General features: G+C 38.3%; 1 protein-coding gene across 3 annotated transcripts; it reads right to left on the minus strand.

The window, feature by feature from the left end:
- Positions 1 to 308: 308 nt before the first annotated feature.
- mroh1 (maestro heat-like repeat family member 1) lies at positions 309 to 26,873 on the minus strand. 3 transcript variants are annotated; one of them, XM_047361246.1, is made up of 45 exons: positions 26,718 to 26,873; positions 25,352 to 25,462; positions 25,052 to 25,197; positions 23,088 to 23,219; positions 22,824 to 22,986; positions 21,535 to 21,633; positions 21,214 to 21,365; positions 20,495 to 20,635; positions 20,201 to 20,293; positions 19,001 to 19,079; positions 18,535 to 18,648; positions 18,359 to 18,432; positions 17,668 to 17,790; positions 17,135 to 17,245; positions 16,893 to 17,037; positions 15,948 to 15,988; positions 15,483 to 15,624; positions 15,317 to 15,369; positions 15,017 to 15,124; positions 14,544 to 14,663; positions 14,338 to 14,460; positions 14,095 to 14,241; positions 13,309 to 13,335; positions 11,831 to 11,953; positions 11,629 to 11,708; positions 10,833 to 10,974; positions 10,605 to 10,700; positions 10,248 to 10,352; positions 9,919 to 10,054; positions 9,710 to 9,822; positions 9,275 to 9,427; positions 9,123 to 9,179; positions 8,797 to 8,894; positions 8,517 to 8,682; positions 8,152 to 8,321; positions 7,397 to 7,534; positions 7,064 to 7,178; positions 6,708 to 6,854; positions 6,556 to 6,622; positions 6,337 to 6,458; positions 4,818 to 4,967; positions 4,563 to 4,697; positions 4,240 to 4,342; positions 2,535 to 2,600; positions 309 to 2,449 (listed from the first exon to the last, which is right to left on the minus strand). In XM_047361246.1, the coding sequence occupies exons 2-45, from the start codon at positions 25,371 to 25,373 to the stop codon at positions 2,373 to 2,375; spliced, it is 4,914 nt and encodes a 1,637-aa protein (XP_047217202.1). In that variant the 5' UTR covers positions 25,374 to 25,462; positions 26,718 to 26,873; the 3' UTR covers positions 309 to 2,372. The 3 variants fall into 3 exon arrangements, with proteins under 3 accessions (XP_047217202.1, XP_047217203.1, XP_047217204.1); XM_047361247.1 differs by lacking the exon at positions 13,309 to 13,335; XM_047361248.1 differs by lacking the exons at positions 10,833 to 10,974; positions 11,629 to 11,708; positions 11,831 to 11,953; positions 13,309 to 13,335.

The raw sequence follows: 26,873 nt of genomic DNA on the forward strand, positions 1-26,873 counted from the left end.
TGTCCTAACCCTGGAGGCAGAAGAGAATAACACAGAAGGATTTGGATAGTTTTATCAGATCCTGTAGAGTATCTGGTAGAAAAGAAAGCAAGGCACGAAAACTTTCCATAACAGATAAAAGAAAAAAGGACAATAAAAGAAAAATATTTCAGTTTTCATTTTAATCCATTCATTGTCTTTCACTATAATTAATGGTGACATTTAAAATAAAGTGTGTTGTGAACTAATCCTGCAAAAATCCATGTTATTTCTGTAAATATTTCGATAACAAAATACAAAACAAAAAAGAAAAACTCAGTGAAAGACACTTATAGATAATTTTACTCCTTTATTTTTGAATACAATGAAAGGCATTGTCCACAAGCTCTTCTGCAGCACATGAAAATAGACATCCACACAACAGCACATTTATTTGAAATAGTACCATCATTAGAGATACATTGTCCAATATTCAACATATAACAAAAATATAAACAAAAACAAAATCCTACCAGACTAGAACTGATCTTGAACCCTAGTGTTACATTTACTAAGACATGAGTCCCTGTTTGAAGAACTTTTAAGACTTAATTCAGGAGGAGCTTGCTGTCATATTTGAAGATTTGGTGGTGTGGCCAAATAAACTGATAACTAAAGTGACAACTGTAGGTGTCTTCATTTTTCATCACCCAGATATCACTTTCAGAAGAACAGGATGGATACAACACAGGGGGACCTAAAACAATAGTCAGGTACTACACCAGTAAATGGTTACTGATGGGATTTAATGGCAGCTTGCCTGGAAGCTCTCAGATCAGGGACTGCATGTCAGAACTCAAAGTGCAACAGAAAATTGAGGTATACTTCATATGAAACAATGTACTACCTTCACCTGCTTATTGGTCTTAATAATGATACATGTTTATTTAGGGACACACAACTCCCCACTCTCTATTCTAACACATTCATTTGCTACCATGAAGGCAAAAGTGTCCTCTAAAACACATGCACAGATTTAAATGAGAAAACTACCTGGATCAGAAGGGACATTGGAAGTTATTTAAAGTATCGCTACAGTGTTGTTATTATAATAAACATTTGGCACTGGTGAGAGTATGGTTATGGTGGGATGTTCTCCCTCACAAAGTGGCCAGCTAAAAGTTGTTAACATGTTTTAGCCGATTATTACCACAACACAATGATTATCTGTCTAATAATATGACTGATTGTGCTTATGAGTTATGCAGACTGTTGGAAATTGAGGTGATTTCAAGAAATGTACACAGAGGGGCAGTGTGGATTGAAACAGAATAACGGAATGTACCTAGACTTATAAGAAAAACAATCCAACACATGAAGAGGTTTCACAGGGCTTTGAGATGTTGTTGTAGCAGTTTAAAAACAATTGGTTTAGTAATGCTGCTGGAGTATGAAACTAATTTGTTAAAAGCGTTCAACACCTTGCTGGCACAACAAGTCTGCTGTAAACAAGCCCGTTCGCATCTAATGTACAACTATTTGCAAAAATAAATCATGCTAGTTATCAAAAACATAGTTATTGACTAGCTGTTGTTTAGTTATTGCTGGCTGATGTAATACCTTTAGGAAATAGACCACTGAGCAAAACCATAAAAACAGCTAAGAAGTTTTTAACTTTAATACTTTGAATCTGGCATCTGTTGTACTTCTGCAGAGTTCAGTTCTACTAACGTTAAATTTTCTATATGGGAATTATAAGTTAATGTAAATATGTTTAAATACATCTATGAGTGTGCAAAACTAAATCGGTCATGCACTTTTATTACAAAACAATGGTATGATTACAATATTTAGCTACAAGCAAACTGATATTAAAGTATCATCTGAATACAAATAACACTTGCATGAAGATTTTCAGAGACTATATAAAATACTAACTCATTGTTGAACATGTTACCCTTTGGAATAACTTCATTTTGTCTGTTTCAGTGTTAGAAACGTTATATATATATATATATATATATCTGGTGTTACACTGAGCAGTAAACACTATAGACACAGTTGTTGGTCGCTAAAATAAATTTAAACATTATCTCTGTCAAGTATCAGTGAAATGTCAAAACAAGCTGGAAGAAGCTGCTAACTCTTAACTGGATGTGCATTTTTATGACAATTAATTTTCACTGTTCATTGTTTGATATAATAATATAAATAACAATGGTTATTTACTCTCCGGCTAGTTTTGCCTGTCTTGGTCCAGTTTGGTTTTCATAGACGTTGACGTCAAGTTTTTAGGACAGTTTTATATAATGCCTGCACTATTAACATGATGTGCAGAATATTTTCTAAAATATAAATTCAAATTTCCTCATTTTCTATTAACTTTAATTACTCCTTTCCCCAGCCGACGTGTGTCAGTGGAAGTGTCCCATAGCTTCAGCTGCCTTCATTCTCACCACTGGATCTGGATCCTGGAGCAGCATCACTAAACCTGTAAACACAGACACAACTAACCTGTGAACATTCAGAATGTGACCTTGTTGTTTTAAAGATATTAAGGTAACTGTTGGACTTACCTTTGGAGATAGTGCCCATGTTGAGGTGAGAGAGGTGCTCCTGTTGAATATTCCCAAGGAGGAACCCTAATGGTGGACATTGTCATTACAACGTGCAACAGCAACTTTTCAAACAGTTCAAATAAGTGAGGTCGACGAGAATGTTGGTTGTAATTAAAGTAATGTACAGTAGCTGACCCTTCATTTGATCACCACCTTAATGTGGAGGAGAGTATTTTACCCCTATGATCCTGAGGGCTATGTTGTCCTGAGCTTTTGCTGCTGGTAGTGTTTCTCATGGCAAACTGGCCTCATGGAAGGGATCAGTCTTAGGGCGATTCAATGATTTTGATCATATGGCTGTCCACACAACGAAGCAAACCTTGCCCGGATTAGGGACACCTTCCAGGGCTTTGACTCCTGTAGCTTGGTCCAAAGAAGCTATAGGAAGCCCCCCCCCCCCTGTAATAGGGCCCGCCACCCGCAGAGAGGAACGTCAGGATCAGGTGCCACGCAAGTTGGTTGCCAGGTGAGGGCGGGCATGTTAATTTCTGGTGGCATAATCTGCCTTCAGTGACATGGCATGTCCCCTCACTGGAAGGTGGGGTGCCAGGGCTGTTGTGTGAGGTTAAATGGTACTAGCTACTAGCTAGGGTTGAGCCTCGATTTTGGAGGGTGAGATGGTTGCCTCTTTACAGCTTTAGGGTTGCAAGTGGGAAGGTTCTGACTGCTGTGTGTTTATGCACAGAACAGCAATTAAGATTACCCGACCTTCTTGGAGTCTCTGGATGGTGTCTGGGGATTCCGTGGTGCCCCTGGGGGACTTCAAAGTCCGTGTGGGCAGCAACCAGGGGTATTTTGTGGGGGGTGCTGTGGGAGTATGTGGTATCTGAGAGGCTTTTAAGGGCCACTCATTCTTGTACGCCCAAATTAAGAGCTGTGTCCTCACTCTCTGCACAATGTCGGGCCTGTTTGTAGTACATGTTGGACTCTGCCAGGGCTGCCTCTTGTCACCGATTCTGTTTGTGGTGTTCATGAACAGGATCTCAAGGTGTAGTCGTGAAGAGGATGGTGTTTGTTTTCTGAACCTCAGCATCTCATCTTTGTTTTTCGCAGATAATGTGGTTTTGTTGGCTTCTTCAGGCCATGACCTCCAGTGGAAAAGGTACAGAATCTAGGTTGCTTGCTGTAAAGTTTCCACAGTTTGCGAACGTTTTGGGGACGCATGTCATCTGCAGCTGCCTACCAAGACGTTTTAGCTCACCTCATGCTTCCCTTTACTTACAAGCTTCAAGAAGATGCTGATAATATTTTCTAACCGGACTCGACACTTGTCCCTACTTCCAAAAGTACTATGAAGTATTGTCATAAGATTGAGAGACACCAGACCCACATATTTTCAGAAGGCTGACATTTCTGTATTAAAGATAATTTTCTCTTGATCTATGTAAGATCCTAATTTTCCAAAACCGACTTTAGGGTTTTCATTAGCCAGAAGCCATAATCATTAACATTAAAAAGAGATTAAAGCATAATGTAAATCACACTGTATAACAAATCTTTATAATTTGAGTTTCCCTTTTGATTTGAGAAATAATTTAGCTTTACAATGATATTCTATTTTATTGAGATGCATGTGCATTTGTTTCAAAGACAAAATAAACCTTGTTTCCTTGTTAGGAACTAATGATTAGAATAAAAGTGATGTTACACAGAGCTGCAGTACCTATAAACATGGCAGCTGCAGCTCTGACTTCAGGCCAGTTGCTCTTGAAGAACTGGATGACTGAGATGTGGTAGAAGTTCAGCATGCCGGGAAAGTCCTGAATCTACAACCAACAAAACAAGCACCGATCAATAAACTAGAACAACCGTATTTTCTCCTGTTACACTTTAAAATATAGATGTTACTGCAACGATAACTCCTTGTAGGCGAGTCAAGGGATTGTTCTGCTAAAATCAGAACTTTTACAGGTAGCTTTGATGTTTATATACATAGAAACAGAACAATAAATATTTCTTAAGAACAGCGGCACAGGGCTGTCTCACCAGGTACTTTGTGAGATCATTGATGAACTCTCCATAATGCAAACTCTTGTCCTCATGCAGGTGATTCTGAAACATGGTTGTGATCTGCTCCGATCCAACGACAGGAGCACACACTCGCATCGCATATTTACATGCCTACAAAAATTCAATGGAAACAGCACCATAAAAAGCATATAGCAGATTTACAACAAATAAGATCCATGTATGAAAAGGTTAAATAAAAGCTGTTTGCAATTGTTGTGTGTCCTCCTGTACCTTGACCACATGTGCGTTTGGGTCCACCAGGTGCAACAGTAAGCTGACCAGAACATTATGAATCTGGTCTTTAAATACTTGCTCCCCTGAGCCAAACTTGGACAGGTTGCCCATTAGAAGTATGGAAGCACAACGGATATCATCATTGTCCTGCATAAACACAGGGTCAGATGGCACTGTTAGATCTGAATGTAAAATATGCTCAGGTCTGAAAACTTCAGTTCACACAGTTGATATTAATGGAAGAATTATGCATAATTTAAGGGGAAAGAAAAGATATTTTAAAACCATAATACAGAACAAACCTTTTAAAGCAAGCAGAATTTTTCTTACACTGAATAGGCAACAATTTTTAGTTAAAAAATCTTTTAAAAAAGTTATCTGCAAATCTTTGTTGAGACAAAAATGACTCCTCAATTCTCAGCTTGATTCCCAATGGGGCTGCATAATTTTTCATTTTATTTTTTAATACTGGGGTTCCACAGACCAGTATCTACAGTGCTAACTTTGTTGCTCATCAGAAGACATCAATATCTGACAGGTAGAGGGTAGTGTTCAACACAGGCTTCCTTAAAAATATAATCTAGAGGTGTTTAAATAGTTCCAATCTTCAGGAACAAGACACTTTTCTCGATATTTGCAACAGCAAATTTTGTGAAATTAAATTTCAGATAGAAAAAAAAAGAAATTTGCTGTAAAACTGCATGAAGTCATCAAGAACTACAGTATGACCCATGTGCAGTGTGTGACATTAAAGAGGCACAATACATTGCCTTACAATTGTTATCACATTTTGAGTGACTGTAATTACACAACTTATTTAGTTTAGTTCAATTTTTAGGAATAATATCGTAAGTGACGTGTTTGATGAAAGTTATACTGTTCAGTACAACAAATTAAATAGAATTGATTAGTTACAGTACTGGTAATAACAGAAATAAAACGTGTTAAAAAGGAGCGCATCAGTTTATTAGTCTGTAAAGTATCATGCAAAGAATGAAGTAAATTTCCAAAATCAACGCATGATTTTCATGAAGTCAGCAAAGGAAGCTTAGGGATTAGGTGCTCTACCCCCACCACCCCCCCCCCCCCCCACCTCCATCATCAGATAGGGTGGAGAAAGAGGGTGACTCGTCAAATGTCTCAGGAACACAGTTAATGTTCTGGTTAATGATTAAATTAGATCGCAACAAGTTTTTTTTTTAAAAAAGTAATTTTTTATAAACAAACATACCGAGATCATTAAAATTCACAACAAATGCACCAGATGCTTTCTGGCTGGATTTCATTTCCAAGGATAATAAGCTTTGTCCTTTAATAAATTCATGTCTATGACATGGGTAAAAGGGAATATAGAACTCTATTTAGACTGGGACATGAGGAAATCTTGCACATATTGGAAGGATGACCCCCAATATCCATTTAAAATATAGTTTACCTTCAAAAAGGAAAATACAACAGAAGGATTCGCTTTTGAACAATTTCACAGTATCTCAGTATATCTCAACCCCCAACTTACACTTTCTAAGAAAGGTTTAATCTTCATGAAGATGTAAACAACCAGTAAGTGGACATTCTTCTTGTCCAGATGGAGAAGAACTTTAGAAAGACCAGACATGGCCTCAAGGGTAATCAGTTTACCTGAGAAAGACAAAATAACATAAATTACCAGCTTCAATCTATGATGGCTACAATAAAGCAAAACATTACTGAAACTTTACTATTCCTATTCACTTACCCGGATCATCTTTCTCCTCCATTCCTGAGCTCATGGCTGCAAGCAGCTCCTTGGCATATTTATTCACCTAAAAGAAGAAAGCTACAAGTTAACCGATTCCAACCTTAAAAGGGCATATGGTAGCCTGGGTGACCTTTCATACGTCTGTGTACCTTTTCTGGTGATCCCACTGCTATGTTGCCCAGTCCTCGCACAGCCAGCATGCGAACTGTGCAGCAGGGATCTGATATCCTCTCCATCATGTTGTTCATTAACACGTCTATCAGCATCAGCTCAGTCACCACATGATGGTTCAAAAGCTGGACTCACAAAATAAAGCAGAGGAAAATGATTGATGCAAGGTTTTCATCTACTACTGAATAAAGTTGATCAGGTCCTGCTGTGATTATCCCTTTTTGCTTAAATAGTTTTATACATTATGTAATCAAAATGACATTAATGAAAAGCATTAAGTGAGGAAGACAAGAGCTGGAGGTAATTGTTATTTGAGTTAAACACAGTTTCTCACCTCAGAAAAGAAAGCGGTGACAGTAATTCTTTGACTTTCATAGATATTGTTCAGGGACGGACAAAGACACTCTGCGATTGCAGGCAATCTGGGACCAGCATGCTTTGCCAATGCTCTATAAACAAGACAAACAACCAAATGTACAAGCCATTACACAATACAGTGAGTGGAAAAACGACGTAATTCTACACATGTATGCTGTATAATTGCTCATAGTAAAGGTCGAAATTTAAACACTGTCCTTCAGTGTAGCTCAGGCTTTTTAGTTCACTTACTTTTCGTATTTATTTATTTATTTTATTGCCCAGATAGCTTTGGTTTCTGTGTGTTTACCTTGCCAACAGCGTTACCCCAGTTATGTGTGTATTTTGCTCCTTCAATGCATCCCAGGCATTATCTTCATCCAGTCGTTTCATCACCTCATCTAACTGAGCTCGTGCTAACAGGATTCTCAGAGCCTCAGCTGCAACCCTGGAACAGAAAAAATATACATCTTTACTAAACGAAAACAGTGTCAACTAATCTGCATCTTGTGGCTGCGTAACACCATGTGTCTCTTAATACCTCTGGCCATATAGTACAAAGAAATGTGAATTGCTTTTAAATATGAAACCAACAGAGAAGGCCCCTTTCATGAGTTCTCTATTTTATCCCTCATCTGCAGACTTCTCACAACAGAATGATTATAATACTATAGAGGATATTTATGTCCAGTCTCATGTTACTATGCTGCAAACTGTGATTTATTTCTTTAGGTGGGTTCCAAGTAGAAACGACTTTATTGGCCTTGTTCTTCTAAAAAAAAAAAAAAAAGTATTTTTCCTTTTTGTAAAAAGGTTTTTTCCTACAAATTTAATGTGGGGGATATTTATAAAACCTATGAACTACATTTATAAATCAGGTTTGGGCAAAAAACACACAAAAAAGATATGAATTATTAACGTTTTTAAAGATAAAAACTACAAAAAAGGTTAGTTTGACTTCATCTCTAGACAACCTTTAATTAGATGGGGAAAAAAAACTGTTCTTTGGATATTAAATTTTGCTTATTCCTGAAATAAATAAAACGTTAATCCACATTTACATACCCTGCTACATGCAGGGACCCAGAGTGTTTATGAGTTTTGTCCTTGGGTGGCATGACTCCGACGCTCGCTCCCAGCCTGATGGTCAGACAGGAGAAGAGTTGAGGAAACAGACTGACTGCTGGCTCCTGACTCTGACCATTTAACAACAACTCCTTCAGACCACATGTCATCTGGAAACAAAGAGCACACAGGCACAAATATGTGTCCATAAATTAGCTTAGTCTTCTACTCATCAAGTTCACCTTCTCTTGCTCTACACCAGATTTAGTTTCACACCAGGAGTTAACTGGAGGATGAAAACTTAATGTACTTTTTCCCTATAACAACCAGTGCTGAGAAATTTTTAAACTGAATGTCCAACTTACAGCCAGTGGCTGATTGGTGGCCACTTTTGTCATGCCTCCTCTCATCATTGACTCCTTCTTGTCAACATAGGGTGCCATGATGACGAGTTTCTCCATCACCATCTCTATGATCTGACTGGCTACAAAGGGATCTGCTCCCAAAGCCATCCACATCTCACTGGTCCAGCTAAAGAAACAAAAACATTTAGCAAATTAATTCAACTAGATGGTTAAAGAAATACAATCAAAAAGATTTAATAAAATCTAAATATTGGGAAGGCTAACAGGTAGTTTTGCTTACCTGTCATAGGGAAGTGGTTGGTTAACGAGAACATTAATGACAGTCTGCAGATGTTGAGAAGCCAGGATTAGTACAGTCTGTCCCACTGCTACTCTCACCTTTAAAAAATAAAAAGACAAGCACAATGAAAAAATGTTTATCATGACTTAAGATGCTGAGCACAGACAACGTTATATGAGGTACCAGAATAACTCAAACACTATGTACATTACTGCATAATAAACACCTAATTAGTTAGTATTTGAAACACCTAAAACTGTTAATACTGAAATACAATCATATGAACAATGCAAGTACATGAAAAATTAATGCAATATAATTTGTACCTGCTCCTCTGTGATGCTTTGCAGACGCACATGCAGAACCTCCAACATTTCTGGGACCTGCATAGCCACCACACACCATGCATTACAACACCTAAGCATTTCAGACCCCAGCAACCCCAGTATGGCTGTACGTGTGTGTGTGTGTGTGTTACCAGATCTTGTAATCCGGCTCCCCTGTTTTTTAGCAGAGTATTTAAGATGACGGATGAAGCTCTGCAGCAGTTTGTTTGACTGTCGACCAGCCCTTCAAACAACATGAAGACCAGTGTTGTCAGCTGTTGCTGAGGCAGACGCTTACTCATTACCTGACACACGCAGGAGAACATGCAGTTACACACCGCTGTCCTTTCTGTTTCCTTTCTATTACATTTATTAGCTTTGGGATCTTGTGTAATAGACTAAGAGAAAATAGTGCATAACTGTAAAGTGGAAAGAAGAGGAGACCTAGTTTCCAATTTTTTACACCTAACAACCTAAATGAGCATCACCAATTTGTATTCAGCCCCACCAATAATGATACCCCTAAATAAAATCCAGTGCGCACAATTGCATTCAGTCAAGTTACATTTCAAGCCAAAATAGTAAACCTTTGTGAGGTCTGAACAGGTCTTGTAAAGCACCGAATGGTCAGGATTTTCGAGTGCTTCTTTTAAAGATGGCAGACTTTCAACAGCTTCATCTTTATAATCCAAAGAGAATCCTAGGAAATAGAAAACAGAAATCTTGATTTTAAACCTCCGCAAACACTTTGTAAAAATGTCATATATTATAATGTGACATATTATAATGTGAATACCTTCATATCGTAGCTGTATACCAAGTAGTGTGTAAATGCAGTTGACAGCAGCAGCTCGTACAGCCAGTTGAGGGTCAGAGCAGCGGGGAGACAGTCGACCCAGCAGAGCTCCAAGGTTGTGGAAAGACACCATACTCTGCCGACATAAGGGTGCACAAACAAGCAAAAACAAAACAGTCGATACAGATCACGTTCCAAACAAGAGGTATTACAATTGAAATTAACCATAGAGTCAATTTTTGCACTACATTTATTTCATGTTATGATTATGCATGTTTGAAGATACATCTGGCGCTCTGTCAGACATCTGTGTTGCTGTGTCTGTGTACCTTAACATTCAGGTTCTGCAGGTAGTAAGCCAGTAGATTAGAGGTGGCTGTAATGGCCCTCTCCCTCTCATGATCGTGCACAGAGCCCAGCCATGATTCAATGTGCTGCAAAGCAGGAAAACACAAATGGAGCTCGGCTGTGGAGATCATATTAACATACAAAAACAGTTCATCAAGATGAGACTGTAACGCTAACTTTAAACGTATATGTAAACACAACAGCAAAAGAACACCGACTGGCTATAATAAAAATTTTATTTTTAAATTTTCCATGTAATTGTATGATCTAAACAGAACAGAGACACACAAGATTAAGCTGTACTGACAAGCTGATGAGGGTAAAACATCCGGCTTCACCTTAAAGATACTCTGAAAGCCATCAGGGCTGGGATCCCTGGCCAGCATGCTCCTCAAAAGCTCCTGCAAAGCAGCCAATGTGTCTTTGTACAAAGCCTAGAGAGATTAGACAGACAGAGTGTTTTCATTTGACTACTGCTTTTAAAACTGAAATGATTGGGACGCACAAATGTTGAAAAGTGAAACAGCGCCTAAATAGGAGTCTGCTTGGACATATCTGTAAGTCACCTTTCTCTGCTTGGGGTCGAGGTTCTCCTCGTCTTTAGTTTTCTCTGGAGTGTGTGTGTCGGGTGGCAGAGAAAAAACACTGTTTACACACACCTTTAGCAAGTCAAAGCTCTCATTCTCACTTAGTGGAGGGTCCAGGGGCCTGAAGCATTCACAGTTAAAGATTAAACTCTAGAAACACAGTAGAAATCCATTTCAGCCACCTAGGGGTGGGCGATATGATGCTATTAGATGGTGAAAGATTAGAAGTCGCCAGAGAGCTGCCAAAGCAGAGAGATTGTCGGATCGTCTCTGAGGCACATTCTACGAATTGTAGGTCTATGATCCTGCTCAGACATCTCAGTTTAATTTTCTTCCTTTACCTGCCGCTTCTTAAATTAACTCATAAATAAGGGGAGAAATGATTACTGGTTTTAATAAATAAACTGTCAATATAGCAAACCTTCTCAATAAGAGCCTAAAGCATATTTGGAGCGGATCTGAGAAACATCTTGCAGTTTCAAATCTGCTCATAAAAACAACAGCCTGAATGCTGGCTGCATTGTGTGTTCAGGCTGTGGACTGCAGGCATGTTTTAGCTTTTATTTATTCCCAGCTGTATGTCTTTAATATTAGATTTTATGCTTATCTTGTGAATTTAACGAAATAAGTAACTGAGAACGCAGTAATGCCATTTATACACCCAAAACGTATTAAAAAGCCTTTTGAGCACTTTACCAGAAAATGTGGATCATCTCTGAAACGTATTTCTGCAACATGACAAGAAACGCAGCTGCTTTATAGAAATGAAGGATACATCAGGTTGGCACATGTAATCATCACCAGGGGGCGCAAGGGAGTCCTTAATGAATCAGATGGCTCAGACTTGATAAAATCCTGATTAATGAGATCAAACGACAGGAATGAAAAATCCAAGTAAATATTATTGTAATTGTGATGGCCTTCTATAGACTGTGATGAAACTACATATTTGCTGGTAGTTTATAAATCATACTGACCAGCATAACAGTGACGAGCTCCTGCTTGCGTGAGAAAATGTAGCCTTGTTTCTTTACACACCTACTGATAGCTTTGGCTATGAGCCCAACACTCTGGATCAAACTAAGCTTCATAGTCAGGTCCTGAATGAAGGCAAAGACAAAAGGCAAAAAAGACAGGAATAAAAGACTAAATCTGTCTGTGTGAGTACTTATTTTGTTAATGGTGAATGCAATCAAAAAGGATTTTTTATGGCAAAGCACCCAGCAAAGCAATCATTTTAATCAATCCCAAAATGCTATTGTAGATTGATCCTCTATGCCTTAGAATGGAGAGAAATCTAAAACCAAAATTGCAGGATAAGAAGTGATTTGCAAAAAAGCAAAACTGCAGGCTCCCCATCTAAAAAGCATCAGATGAGCTTAAAGTTTTGGAAAAATTAGAGAGAAAATTACAAAATACACCTTTGAGTAGCTACCAAGAAAAACGATGCAAAGAATCTAGAGAGTTCTTAGAAAGAGAGAAGTTTAGATATTTATGACACAAATTTAACAGTGGTATGAGATATAATTAGTGGTGGGTGATGCGGACTTAAAATAGAACCATGAAATGTGAGGCATCTATTACAGTAATAATAAATGTAACAGTAAAATGTATTGGAAAATTTATTCTAGTCTCTTTTGGCGATAGGTTGTATGGCTTTGACTGTAGGTCAGTCCAGTCAGTACCAATCCCAAGATTACGTTTATGGTGTTTAGGGTTTGTAAACATCATCACATTGAGGCTCATCATTCTAACCAATCACAATTCTTATCATCATAAAAAATGCTCATCTTAACTCAATATGCAATATGTTCATATTTTCCAAATAGTAGAATAATGATGTGGAGATCCAGTAACTTCTAAAGTAAATTTAGGAAGATGTTAATTATGAGAAAGTACTAGTAAACTGAAGTTATTATGTGTTTTTTAAAAAAAGTACCCGATGCTGGTTACGCAAGTATATAGGAAACACATTCAAATACATTCAGTTGGATAAGACCTGAAAATGTTTTAGTGGTGACAATCAGCCACAATTATAACCCAATGAATCTGGAATTTGTTCTTCATCATTATAGACATTCCATCTTAAGATGCCACATTTGAACCATAATGAGATACTGGCTGGACTTTATTGGGCTTAAACTGATTATATAAAGTGCACATGATGTGAATGTGCACTTATAATTAACATGAAATCTACAACCACACTATCAATAATTTATTAAGTTTGGGTCTCACTACTGGTATTTCACAAAGATGAAGCAGGGTCAGCAAAAGCTGAAAGAAAATGCATTTGTTTCATTAAGATGAAGCTGCATTGAATTCACTTTAGAGCTTTCAGGAAAGTATTTAGCAGAATTACCCAAAGAGGAAAAATTACACAGAGGAGCAAGAGGACACCGAAACAGCGAAAAACAAAACCAACACCAAATTTCCTTCGATCCTGCAACAATACCTTTGTCTCTACTTTAATCCCAAGAACCTGCATAAAAAGAGGTGACAGCGTGATGAGGTCATATACAAATATACATGTAAGGCTTGCACTGATAACACGTGATAAACAATTGGTTTAGGAACCAGGACCTCTGGTAAATCAGAAGTGACCTGGTTAGAGGTTACCCAAAGTGTGATGGGATAATAACTGCTACATATCACCTAAACTGAGCTCCTGACATCTTCAACATTATGTTGAGAGATACTCGTTTTGTGACACATGCTGTTAATTTTTGAATAAGCTCAGTAATTGGACAAATGATGTGTAGCTGGGGTGAAAATGGAAAAGGGACCTGGAAGATATGCCTGCCCAGAAGTTAAACGTCCATCTGAATCACACTGTGATGCTGGTCAGATATCTGCTGCAGGTGGCATCAGGTTCTTTTTTTTGTTTCTTTGTTGCTATGGATACACATTTATTTGTAGCAAACTAGTCATTCAATTTGTCCTGCATTTATTACAAGCACATTCCTAAATCCTTTTTTAGATAGATATTCTTCAAATGAAATGATGCCTGCTAAAATGATCTACATTATTAGCTACAGCATAATATCAGAATATGACTCGTCTGGTTTACTACCAACTCCAACAGTTTGCTGTAAACCATCAGATCACTTCAGCAGCATAAAAGTGACGTGCAGACGTTCCTACAATAAAGAGGAGCTGTTGTTCTCATCCCAGTGTGGAAGTTAGAGTATTTTCTAGTTGCTTTGTAATCCCTCCCTCTGTCTCTCAGCATGCACATTACCTTTGTGTTGAAGTGTTTACTGATGCAGCGTAAGATGTCCTGATCAATGCGGTTAAGAATCTTCTCTGAAGGTGCGTTCAGAGCCACGTGGCCATAGCACAGGATTAATGTGCTCTTCACCTTCTCCACCTCGACTTCATTACGCTCCTGTGGAAAGAACGCGGAGAGTAAATCTCTTTATATGAACTCTAACAAAACATTTCCCTACAACACTTTCTCCTTGAGATGTTTAACAGTTTGTACTTTGAGGAGGTTGAAGATGCTTGGTGACTTTTTAAATGCGTCCGATTTGCCATACTCATCAAGCTTGGCTAAAGTTCCCTCTAAATGGCTGCTGGCACACAGACCGACACCTATCGCAACTCCCTGAGGACAGAGGTTAAAGGTTAGGATCAATGTGAAACAGACAAATTAATGATAGATCTTTTTTTGGTTTAAGTTTCAGAGACCTCTCTCTCAATTGCATCATTGTGCCGCGCCACAAGGAGAACTTCCTGTAGTTGCTTTTTTACAACCTCCTTATTGAAACACTGCTGGAGGGTCACTCCGATACAACGATACAGGAAGCTCTAAACAAGGAGAAATAAACAAAGGATTTATTTTCTATTTTTTAAAATCAGACAGCGTACCATGTCGTCTCCCTTTGTCAATGTTGAACCCTTGAAACTTACTGGTTGGCACAATCATGATGTAAAAATATTTTACGCTGCCATTACACAAATATATCACCTTAACAAACCTTCAATAAACATTCAGGTTATCCAACTTAAATGTTAATAGTTTAGAAACATTATTGGAAATCCTATAAGCATTTAAGTTTGACTTCCATAAAGAGCAACAAGAAAATAAGTTTACTGTGTGGCATATCAGTATGGTCTCTAAAATGAGAAGTCAAAAAAGAAAAAAGACTGTTAAACATTACCTTCTCCTCCAGGGCATTGTTGTATGTAGAAAGGTATCTGGTTGCTTCAGCAGCAAACTGACAAACCCACTTGTCATCACCAATCGACACCAGGGTGTTAGACAAGAGCTGGGGGGCAATTTCAAAAGATTCACATTAATAATGCAGTAGCTAAAGGTTTAGAAATTTTCAAATAAAAGCAGACCGCCAAATCTCCCTTCAGCTACCATCTACTCGTACTCACCAAGCTAATAATTATAACTTTCTAGTAATATTTAAATTGGTAAAAATTGAAACATGTTATTGACAATAAAAACCCACCTCCAGCATTTTCTCATACCACTGCTTCTTATCCAGACTCTCTGCCGTTGACTCTGATAATAACAACACAAAATCTGAGGGCTCCACATGGGCAGACGTGAATATGAAATGTGAGGGTAGGCAGGGAAAGCCCGGTACTCTCTACATGAAGAAATCATTTCTATACCGTCAAGTAAGGAAAGAAGAAGAGGTATTTCTTTCTCCCAGACTGTCTCTGTGTTGGGGTGAATGTTGATGCTGAGGATTTGTAGGAGCGAGAGCGACGGAGGTCCATGACCTCTGCTATTAAAAGGAAACGCTGCGTTGACCTAAAACACAAACACAATTCTGTAAAAATAGCTTCACAAATCTGTAACTGGAATCTTAGACAGGCAAGGAGAATCAGAAATCACAGATAAGTAACTGCATATATACTGCAGTGTGTAACCAGGGATAAGTGAGCAAGACAAATATGCATTGCAATTCATCCCCCCCCCCCCCCAATTAAATCACAATCTGTTCCTCCCTGGCTCTTCCACCACTTAGTTATTTTCCTGCAGCTTTTATTTTACATCACAGATGCCAAAGAGAAAATAATCCTGCTTTTAGCATTTGGGCTTATGGTTAATTTGTAATGTGCAAATTGACTTACCAGCAGTCTGATCATTAGAGTCTGAGGAGATGGGAGATTTACTGGTGGAAAAATACAAAGAAAAGAATGTTTGAGCATGAAATTCATCATCAGAACAAGACAAACCCTAAGAAACTCTTTTTCCATTTGAAGATTTGTTTGCAATTAATTAGTTTTTTTTCAAATTTGCACATTTTACCCCTGTACAAATGAGAAAGAAAATGTATTTCCCAGCAGGCATTTGCCAGCTATCAATCAGATATAGTCTCAAAACTGAAATTTTCCTTATTCCGCTTCTACAGCTGGGATGCCAGAGAACGTGTCGAGATCGAGTTTTCTCCAGCTGTGTGGAGAATAATGCTAGGCAGCGCTGCCCCTCCCCTACATGTTACTGCATACTGTCAGTAAACGGTCAATAAAAAGGCTACTACACTTTCACCTCACAAAAAATACCAACTTGGCTGTTTGCAAATATTTACTGTCCACTAACACACAGGCAGCAATGGTGTAGGAACCAATAGAGCGTCCCCTATGCTCTTAATAGGGGAACGCCGTTTTGAAACTGAAGTTAGGGAGTCACGAGCAGCACGTCTGTAAAGCAGTTGACTGCAGGCTGGCTAATGCACAGCTAATTAACAGTGGATTAACAGCTTGTTAGACTCCGAGGGTTATTCTATAAAAAGGAGAAGTTAATTATTTACTTTAGTCTGCGTTGCAAATCAACTATGAATAAATGCTACAGATATTATCGTAATTGTAAAAATCTATATTGTTTTAGAAGCAGTATAAATAATTGTTGCCTTTCTAAATCAAATAAAAGCGAAAATATTTTGGGTTTAGATTACTGTGTAAAGCCCATGACACTGTGTTTTTATTACTATCATATAGTCAGAACCTCATACTAACTCATGCCGGTTTCACACTCTAAATAACATTGCCACTGATCGATAAATGCATTACACAAACCCTCCTGTGTGAAATCTATCTTGAAGCTGGGCTCCTGGTTGCTCTTCTTCTTGTTCCCCAACACTATGAGACTTTTACAGAGAGGAGTTGTGGCATTACTGTACTGTGAAGGTGTCAGATAGTACAGCAACTTGGGCCAAAGCACCTTCAAACAAACAAAACAAAAATACAGAATATCTGCACTTATTTTCCATAGACACACAGATAGAGACAGCTATATTAGTGAACAAGCAGACATTTACATCAGCTAGTCGGCCAACAGTGGTGGTAAGGAGATGGAGGGTGCTATCACACATTGTTCTTAGCGCCTCATTAGTCACCTCCTCCGGATCCGTAGTGGGTCTATGGTGGGACTTTGAGACACAGAGGCACAAATAATAATCAGGAATCATTTTACTTTCAATATCATCAACTGTGGAAAAAATTTTAATCAGAGAAATCTTTATGAGCCAGATCTGTCTAGACATCGTTAATTAGTTAGAATTAGTTAGCTTTTGCAATCATTAAACAGCTTTAATCTTAGCTGGAGCATTAAGCTAATAAGGTACATTCTTTATCTCCTACCATCTGCATCTCTCATATATGCCTCAAATGAGTTTGGTGCTTTATCATGTATGCTTGGAAATATCCTGTCAACCAGCTTTGGTTGATCAAAAAAACCGCCACACAATTATAAAGACAAATATCTTATCTAGACCCTGACTGTGACTAAATTCCACTCGAAACAAAATTAAGTAGAAAAGATGTAACAGATGTTAAAAGCTTTTATTTTTACCTGGTATGTGTCATGTAAAGCACAGTTTTGAACAATGAATCGGACCAGTAATTCCCCTCCCTCTAATTCCAGGTAACCGTGATGAGCCATGGCGCTGATTACCTGGACCACACACCTCTTCACCTGTGAAACAGGCAAAACCTTATTCAGATACCATGAAATGTACAGCAACATGGTTATTTTTTAACCTTCATCTAAAATGTTGCAGCATTTCTAGACATTTTTATGTCAAAATGTCATACTTTTTTATTTTTTAGCCTTTTTTAAAATATAAGAGCAACATTTCACTATGAATTTATGATGGATGTTTCTACACTCATCAAGCCCAAAAATGGAACAAATGGATGGACAAACAAACTGAAGGACTGATGGATAAGTGGATGGTTGGAGGGATAGATGGATTAAAGGACAGACTGATAAATGGATGTGCATTTTTCATATTATAAAAACAACTTTGTTTGGTTGGAGCAACTTTTATACAGATGCTCATTATGCTATCCATGGGAAAAGAAATAGTCTAGAAAGAAAAATTTTCCATACTTTCTTTTCCATTTCCATAGTCATGCTGACCTGGAAAAATCAATCAAACTCCATATTTTCCAGCCTGCATAAGAACCCTGATACCAAGAAAAAAGTACAGGATCTCCCACAGACCGAAGTAAATCTTTCTTAGCATCATTATGAATGTTACCTTGTTGCTGTGGTCTGCCATTGGCTGCCTGATACTGGCCAGAATAAGAAGCTTTTTGCTCTCCATTGTAAAGGCTGCAACACACATGCACACAGCTATGAAGAAAAAGGTGAAAGAACACATAACCACTGTGCTAAAATGAAACTGATGATTTCTGGTTGCAGCATTTATCTCACAGGAGGAGTTTATGAGGTGACGAAGAACGGCCAGGGAGCCCATCCTGCTTCGTTCATTGCTGTTCTCCAACTTCTGCAGAACATACATAACAGTCCGGTCTGGAAAAGAGTTGGCTAGAAGGAGAGGAGAGCAAGAACAAATTCAGGAATGAAAACTGAGATGGACGAGTTGACATAAAAGTAAACATTTCCAAAGAAAAAAAAAAAAAAAAGTTCAAAACATGAAAAACATGAAAAACAAGCAACAAATGGGGTGACGTTGTGGAGCAGCTTTCACAGTTAACAAGATTAGGTGGAGGAGGAGACAGAGCCTAACACACTAACGCATGATCTCATTACTGCACTTGTGACTGTATAGAGCTACATCCGATAGATCAGCCTGTTGGGTGAAGTTTAAAAGTTACCATCATCTAATATGATGAACCTTTCCATTTTAATGTGAATAAATATAGAAATGAAAACAAACCAAGCAAGCTGAAGCAACGCAAGGCTTCATTGTGGTTCTTGACAGTAGGAGGGTCACTGTAATCAACAAGAGCAGAAACCTGCAGGAGACAGAGGAAAAGTTACGCTGATTTCTGTAAGTGTGATTTAAAGCAAGCCGTTCAGATCATACCAGTGTCTGTATCTTGATTAGCTCCTGTGAACATAAAGATTTACTAATTTGCAATTTTGGTTTCTTGTAAAGCTTCACCCTGCCGATACTAATTATAGCTAAATCTATTTTTTTTTATATATATCTATAATATAAGACAAAATTAGAACACATGATTTATTCCAACCTTCCTGCTGTGAGGAGTCATTAATTCCTTAAATTAGGAGCAGATGCTATGCTTGTGTGAGAGTAATCATTGTAGCATCTTATATTAGCAATTAGCCAGGCAGCTATTAATAAAACAACAGTCTCTGAGTGTATTTCCTTCAAAATTTTGATTCTCACCTTAACTTAAAGATTTTGTAAAAGGCTGAAAACATTAGAGTTAATAGCTAAAAAGGAATAAAATAGAGAAACTTTGCAGTACTGTGCTCAGCCATCCTATTTTCTGCTTTATGTCTTACTCTCTCTTGCAGCCTGAATGAACTGCGAACGCGTTGACGTGTTTTCAAAAATCCTTTTTTAATATTTTCTTATATCCCAATGCTTTCTTTAAATTTATTTTTAAACACCTCAGTGGCACTGAATATAGCTACCTTTGAGTCTGTGTCGCTCATTAACAACTTCCACAGCATAGAGGGTTGTCAGTGTGACCCAGTAGGGTTTCTGTATGATGTGTCGACTAATCAGAAAAAGATAGGATCTTTGAGTTTCCAAGCAGCCAACTGAGGTGAAATGTGACTGATGCTGATCACCAGCTGATACATCTCCGGAATTACTTACACCAATTACCAAAAGGCATATAAGAAAAAATATCATAGACAACGTAATTGTTTTTCACAGACAAAGAAAACAAATCCCTCTAAAGTGCAACTTTACAATGTTTACAGATATTCATGTGTTTAGGTCGTCTGTGGTAGATTTCCGCAACAACAAGTATTATGCAAGTGTTGTCAAAGTCCATGTAAGCACATGACTACAATGACATGTTGTTTGACACAACTAAAGACAACAATGTGGTTCAATCAAACTGAAGCTACTGTGTCCAACCCATTGACGACTTGGGAGTACCTGCTGATGCAGTGCTAGGAGAAGATTGTCCACCTGTGTCTCCAGCACTCTGCTGCCCATGTTGACCGAGGCTTCGAGGACATGGCACAAGCTCTGCTCAAAAGAAAGGAAAATATCTTAACCTCAAATTAACTTCACGGGTGCAGTGTTGTAAATATTGGCCTCACAACAACTGATCACACTATTAGTTAACAAAAGTAAGATTTATTTTTCTTTAAAAGTTGCTTACAGATTTTTTTTTTTTTTTTTGTTCTAGCCAAATATTCAGGACAGACCGACTTGAACTGTACCCACCTTACTGATGACGTAGTGCTCCGTGTTTTTCTTGTACAGGGACACGATGGCAGGGATGATTCTGGGGATCTGCTCCTCCAGTTTATCACTGGCCATCAGATGACACATAGAGCCCACTGCCTCACCCACTGTCAGCCTTAGCTGGAGGACACACAAAGACAGGCAGGATACGAGGTGACAGATGTGACACAGTCTGGGTGACGTACTGCATATTCACTGGTCTGCTGGAGGAAATCAGAAGAGAGTGCCTGGCTAACAGCTATAATGTTATTCAAAAACTGAACAAGGTAAACAAAGTAAGTTAAATAAAACATCATGAACCCACAGGATCATGTTGGCAATTCTTGACATTTTAAATAAAAACTACTGACCAAAATCCTAAGAAATTATAAAAAAATAAAAAAATAATTATTTGTCACTTTATGAGCATCAAGTTGACTTTTTGGAAGTCGATAAAATTATCTGTAATGGGTCCAACATTGCCTTCAATTAAAGAGCACGGAGGAGGACTGTTATTCAGTAAACACTTGTTAATGTAGACTCAACACAAACATTGGATACTTGTGGTCATTGGAGAATTTTACTTCCCTACAGGATGAAAATCTCACATTTTCTTCCCAAGTACATTCAAAACACGTGACTGCATGCTAACTATAGGTTGTATATGTAGGTTGTTGTATTTCATTTTGACTGTCAGGTTTGATCTGGGGTATCTTTACCTTGTGCTCCCTGCTCTGTAACCAGTTATTGAAGAGAATGTCAAAAGCAGCATAGATTTCACCGGAGAACGTATCTTTTCTGACTGTGGGATCTGGAGCTTTGTCCAGGTTGGCCAAGTACTCCAGGATGCTGTCACTGAAATGACACAGAGCTGCAAGGAGAGGAGGAGGACAGGGAAACAGCAGAAGAGAGAAGGAAGAGCATGAAACGAAGTAAGAGAAATACAAAGGGTGGGATTTTGCATATCCTGAAGCTGTTGCCTTGTGTCCCATCAGCATATTGTAGAACAAACTAAGATTGGGATTGGGGGGGGTTCTTACCAGATGAAAAGACCCATTTCATGTTGTCCTGTCTGGCCATGCCCAGCATTGGCAACATTGTTCCCAGGATGGCATTCAGGAATGGTACCATCCCATAAACTAGGAAACAGAAATAATGGGAAATAGTGAGAATGGAACCACTGATGCTTATTCTGGGCAAACTTTTCTCTTGTGTGAGAATATGAAATGGATTTACTGCTGTGTGATGAACCATGAAGACTTCCTAGGAGTTCTGCACAAGACTTCTTGTGAAGAATTAAATTTCCCAGACAGAAGGTCCTTTGTTTTGGTGAAGTAATAATACAAACTTCTATGTTCTTGAGGATTGACCCCAAATGATATAATGTATCTGTTCAAGCAATACATGGACCATAATTTGTCATTTATTTTTATTCACAGCAAACCTGATTGACCTGAACACAGTGATAAAAAAGCATAAAAAAACCAATCAAACCCAAACAATAATAATAAATGGAGAAAACATTCAGATATACAAGTCTAAAATAAACAATGAAGGTATTGTTAAAAGAAACAAAATATTTAAAAAATTTGGAACATAAAAAAGGTAAAAATGCTTTTTAAAAGTTTCAACAATTGGAAAAAAAAAAAAAACAGGTAATTTTCCCAATGTTTTAGTTGGAGTTCAGTATAGTCTGTCCAAATTGTGAGAATCTCTCATTACTGCCACCTACTGGTCTGTTTTTTTGCTCTTTAAACTGTGGCGCTATTGACAGTCTGCAAGAATTTGATGTGTTCAGTTGTCTTTAACCCTCAGCAGTTCCAGTTGTTCAAAGTATGATCCTCAGTCTTTCAGTTGTAAAGCAAAAATCTGCTGAAACCAGTCTGTTAGTGTGACCTTCAGGTCTTCTCAAAATCTCTGAAGACTACAAGTCGCTTGAGTCGCTTTAGGCAAAATATCGCAATTTATTTACAGAATATCTATTCTTATAGACAGATTAAACAATGTTTAATAAGCTCTTCAATAGAATTCGGACATCTACTTCCAATGGCAGCATAATGTATCTAAAGTTTAGGAACCTGAAATATTGCAGTGGATCCTCATACCTGTGGAACCAGCTCATTTCAATGGATAAGTAAAACAAAACAAATCAGTGGGTAAATTTCTGTGCAGGTTTAACAGGTTCCTGTTTTTGCCCCAACAGTCACTCAGTACTTTCCTGCCAAAGTTGTAACTTCCCGGTAAGCGGCTGGCGAGTTAGTTCACGTGTGCCTCTCTCTGGTGGTTACCTGATTAGAGATGAAAGGTTTCTTCCCTTTTTGTTTCTCACCGTTTGAGTCAGAGAGGTTGGTCAGTGTTTGGACCACGAAGAAGTGAGGTAGGACCCCAGGCTGGAACTTGCTCAGTATCTCCTCCATGATGTCATTGATGTGTTTGTTTCCCACAGCAACCAAGATGTTACTGGCTGCCTGCTGCCAATCAGGGATGACTTCCTTAGACAACCCAAGAGGGCATGATAAGAATGAAACATTAGGATCATAAATGTTATTTACTTTACGTTATTTTTAGGAAATAAAAGGAGCCATTATTTCACCTTGGATCTGGTCATTTCGTCTGAAGCTAGTGAGATAATGCTTTTTATTCTGGGAGCACTGATCTCCTCTATCCTGCAGCCAACAATCAGCTTAATGGTCTGAAGAATCACAACTCTGTGACTTACTACCAGCTGCAAGAGGAACACAGAGGAAGAGCATATTACGAAGAATGCATGAAAAAAGGTAAACCAAGAGGAAAATAGAAACAAATGAGTTTAAACATTATAAAGCAATATGGACCACCGTTTGATGACTTGCAACAATAAGTTGGTAATCTAACGCTCAAATTTAAACTTTAGAAGCGGGTTCCTTTATATAAACACATCAGCATTACAGGGTGTGTCAGGTAAAATGTTCTGGCTTATGTGTTGCATCACTCATGTTTCCTAAAACATTTCATTAGTGCAATGTCGCAATGAACTAAAGATGGAAAGAATAGCTGAGTCAGATCTCTGAACACAAGTAAGAATAAACTAGGTACCAAATAAAAGCTGAATGTATTGATACTATGCTTTTAAGCCTCAAACATTACGGTAAAACATGTTAAACCCATCCCCATCTTTTCTTTTAATTTCTGATGTCATTTTCAAGATGGTGAGACTTATTTTGCTTCTGAAGCAGTTTTCACACACTTTCATTTCCTTATTTATAGACTGCCATGTGCATCAAAGCAAACATCAACTGCGACCAGCTTGCGGAAGTTAAGATCTTTAAACACAATCGCCATTCTGGTTAGATTTCAGCTCCAAAAAAGAAGTTAGAGGAACTTTCACATGACCAACTTTATGATCAAACTGTCAACACTGTGGGGACAGAAAAAAGAAACCACATAAACTATTAGTCAGCACATTATGTCTGAGATACAGTATTTAGAGATGCAGCTACTAAAAGGCGAGCAGATTTCAGAAACTGGTAAGGTTTAAAAAAAAAATGTTTTATGGAATCTAGGGTGATAAAAACAGATGTAATATTAATTTTGACTGAATACATTTTGGTCAGACAAGTCCAGTTTAAGCACTAACGTTTATACCTAGGGCTGTCAAAATAACTGATATAAAACTAATACTCAATTGCAACAAAATGAATATAAACTGAGCCATTCTTAAGTCAGCAAGTTGGCACAGAACTCCCATAACGCAGTGCTGCAGACCCACAGACAGCAGCAGAGTGGACTCTTGGAGGTTGCCCCCACCAAATCTAAACTGGAACAACTAGTCAAAAAGGAAGATCACTTAAGTAACACATTATCTCACCCAGATGCTCTTATAACTAGTCTCATCAGACCAAATTAACTTGTTCTACATTCCTTGAGTCCAGTCTTTAGGTTCAGACAAACTGAAGTCTTTTTTTTCCTCACCAACCTCATAAAGGATAGGTAATTCACCACTACCCTAGTCCTTTGGTCAATTCTTCTTTTAAGCTCTTGTAGAGTATTGTTGTGAATTTGCCTCAAAGCACCACGGAGCCAAGATGCCATTTGCACACCACTAATGCCTGTTGATGCATATTTTGCACATATCAAAAATTGCATTCCAATCACTTTTCTGGCATCTAGTGGTCTGAGTTATGCCAATTTATGCCAAAGCTCACTAATTTGCATACTAAACACTTGAAGGTATATGTTTAATATGTGTTAAATTTAAATTAACATTCTCTTCATTTAGAATCTGTTTAATTGACATAATTTAACATAATTGCAAATAAATTCAGGCAGTAATGGGTTAAGCAATTTTCTTAGTAATTTTGTTTGCTTACTGTACACCATTAATTTGGATCGTTTACAGGAGAGTAACATATTCTCCACTAACCCATGGACTGCTCTGACATCCTGAGGGTTCAGCCGACAGAAAGTTTCAAAAGTGGTCTAGAAGCCTTTTTTGTAACAGAGGCAATGTCTCATTTAATTTTCATGATGACTACTATTAAAAAATCAAGACAGTAAAGGAATATCATGAGGTTTTACCTTGGGATTTTTCAGGAGGTAGTCCTGGCACATAGCTAGCACTCTGTCTGGCTGCTGTTTTCCCAAAGTCAACATAGACTTTCTGACCTGATCCTGGACCTCAGAGTCCTTATCATTGGCTGCATCTAGCAGAGCCAGAGTCACCTCTACAGAGGAAAAATAACAGGACTAAATTTGTTAGGGGCACTTGTAAATAAATGTAAATAAGAACAGAAAACTAAAGGTAGAACATTTGAATAGAGAATGTTCAAGCGTTTTGTAACAAAGAAAGCAATAAGCAAGAGAAGCAGGAGAACCTACGTTCTACATCTGTGTTGTCCATTGTATTTATCAAGGAGATGGGCTTCCTGAAGCCACGGAGCAAAGGTGGAGACTTTCTCTTGGGGACAGATCCGCAGAGGCTCCCTGGAGCTGGAAAAGAAAATGTAAAATCACCATTAATGCTTTTCTTTGCCAATTCCATTTTTTCCTCCTAAGTACTATAACACATAAAGGAGAAAAACTTCCGCTGTACCTTTTTTCATAGAGGGAGTAGTTTGGAATCAAGCAGAAAATGAAGGAACTATAAGATTATCCCCTTAAATGCATTGAAGCAAGTCCCTAAACTGTTTTTTGTTCAATGCCAACAGTGCTTCCAAGTACATGCAATTGGCTGATGCCTTTACTGAGCTCATAGTTTTGTCTCTACATGCTCATCCAGGAGGAGTGAATGCTGCAAGTCACTGACTGGATGCAATCTGCTGGGTTTTCTTAGATAGAAAAACTTTTTATCCAATTTGAATAAATAACTAACTGACTGCACTGTTCAATGGTTAGGATTAATAGGAATGTATGTACCTGACTGTTGTGAAGTGCCTTGAGATAACATGTGTTGTGAATTGGCGCTATATAAATAAAACTGAATTGAATTGAAGTTATTGACCTGTGGATCAGCAATCAGAGCTGATCGAGGTCATTCTTCTTTCTGGTTTACAAACGGATGGTTGCCACCCTCATGAAGATGTACCAAACAGCACTTTCCACGTTAAAAATAAGTTGAGGGATTTCTAAGGTTTTCACATATGCAATAGATTTTCCCCAGCTTGTGTAACTAGTCATTTTTTAACAGTCTGCAAAAAAGACAGCAAGTAGTCTTGTTGGTGGTGTTAAGATGCATGTGAACTGACTGATAACCACTAAAACAGGTCAACTGTGCAGCTAGTGAGCTTAGACCCCACACAGCCAGGTGGTCACAATCCTGCGTGACAGCTTCACACACCTTGAATACAATCAGTACTGAACAATGAACAGTCTGCCTATATTAATCATCAGTCGCACTTGTCACACGAGTTGTCTCCCCACATTCGTTCAAAATCCCCATGAATTAAAGACACTAGCAGGTCCGAGAGTCATTTAAAGTTTCTGAAGCTGGAACTCAATGACACAAAAAAGCAAAAACACGTTGCGCTCCGAGGTCAGAAACACGTTAGGAATACCGTGTTTTGGGGCTAAAACTGTTGTTACGGAGCTAGTTTTAACTCACTGGGTGGTGAAGGTGTTGCAGCGACCTAACCCACTGACACAGGTTAGCATGCTAACCTAGCAGCTGCTGCTACGGAAGAGAAGCTAGCCTCTTCAGAGGACAACCGGAGTCTTAATGAGGCTCATTTACATCTAACTCACTCACCGACTCCCAGAGAGTGTCCTCAAAGCAAATCACGTCCTGACACAAGGTCAAATCTTTGTCTTGGTTTGACAGACAGGCAGCGGCACAGTCACGGTGTGCGTAGAGTCCGTGTCTGCAGGTGTAAACACGCCTGGTCATGTGCTTCTTGTCAGCAGG

This window comes from Girardinichthys multiradiatus, chromosome 3 (assembly GCF_021462225.1).
Source record: "Girardinichthys multiradiatus isolate DD_20200921_A chromosome 3, DD_fGirMul_XY1, whole genome shotgun sequence".
NCBI classification, from domain to species: Eukaryota; Metazoa; Chordata; class Actinopteri; order Cyprinodontiformes; family Goodeidae; genus Girardinichthys; species Girardinichthys multiradiatus.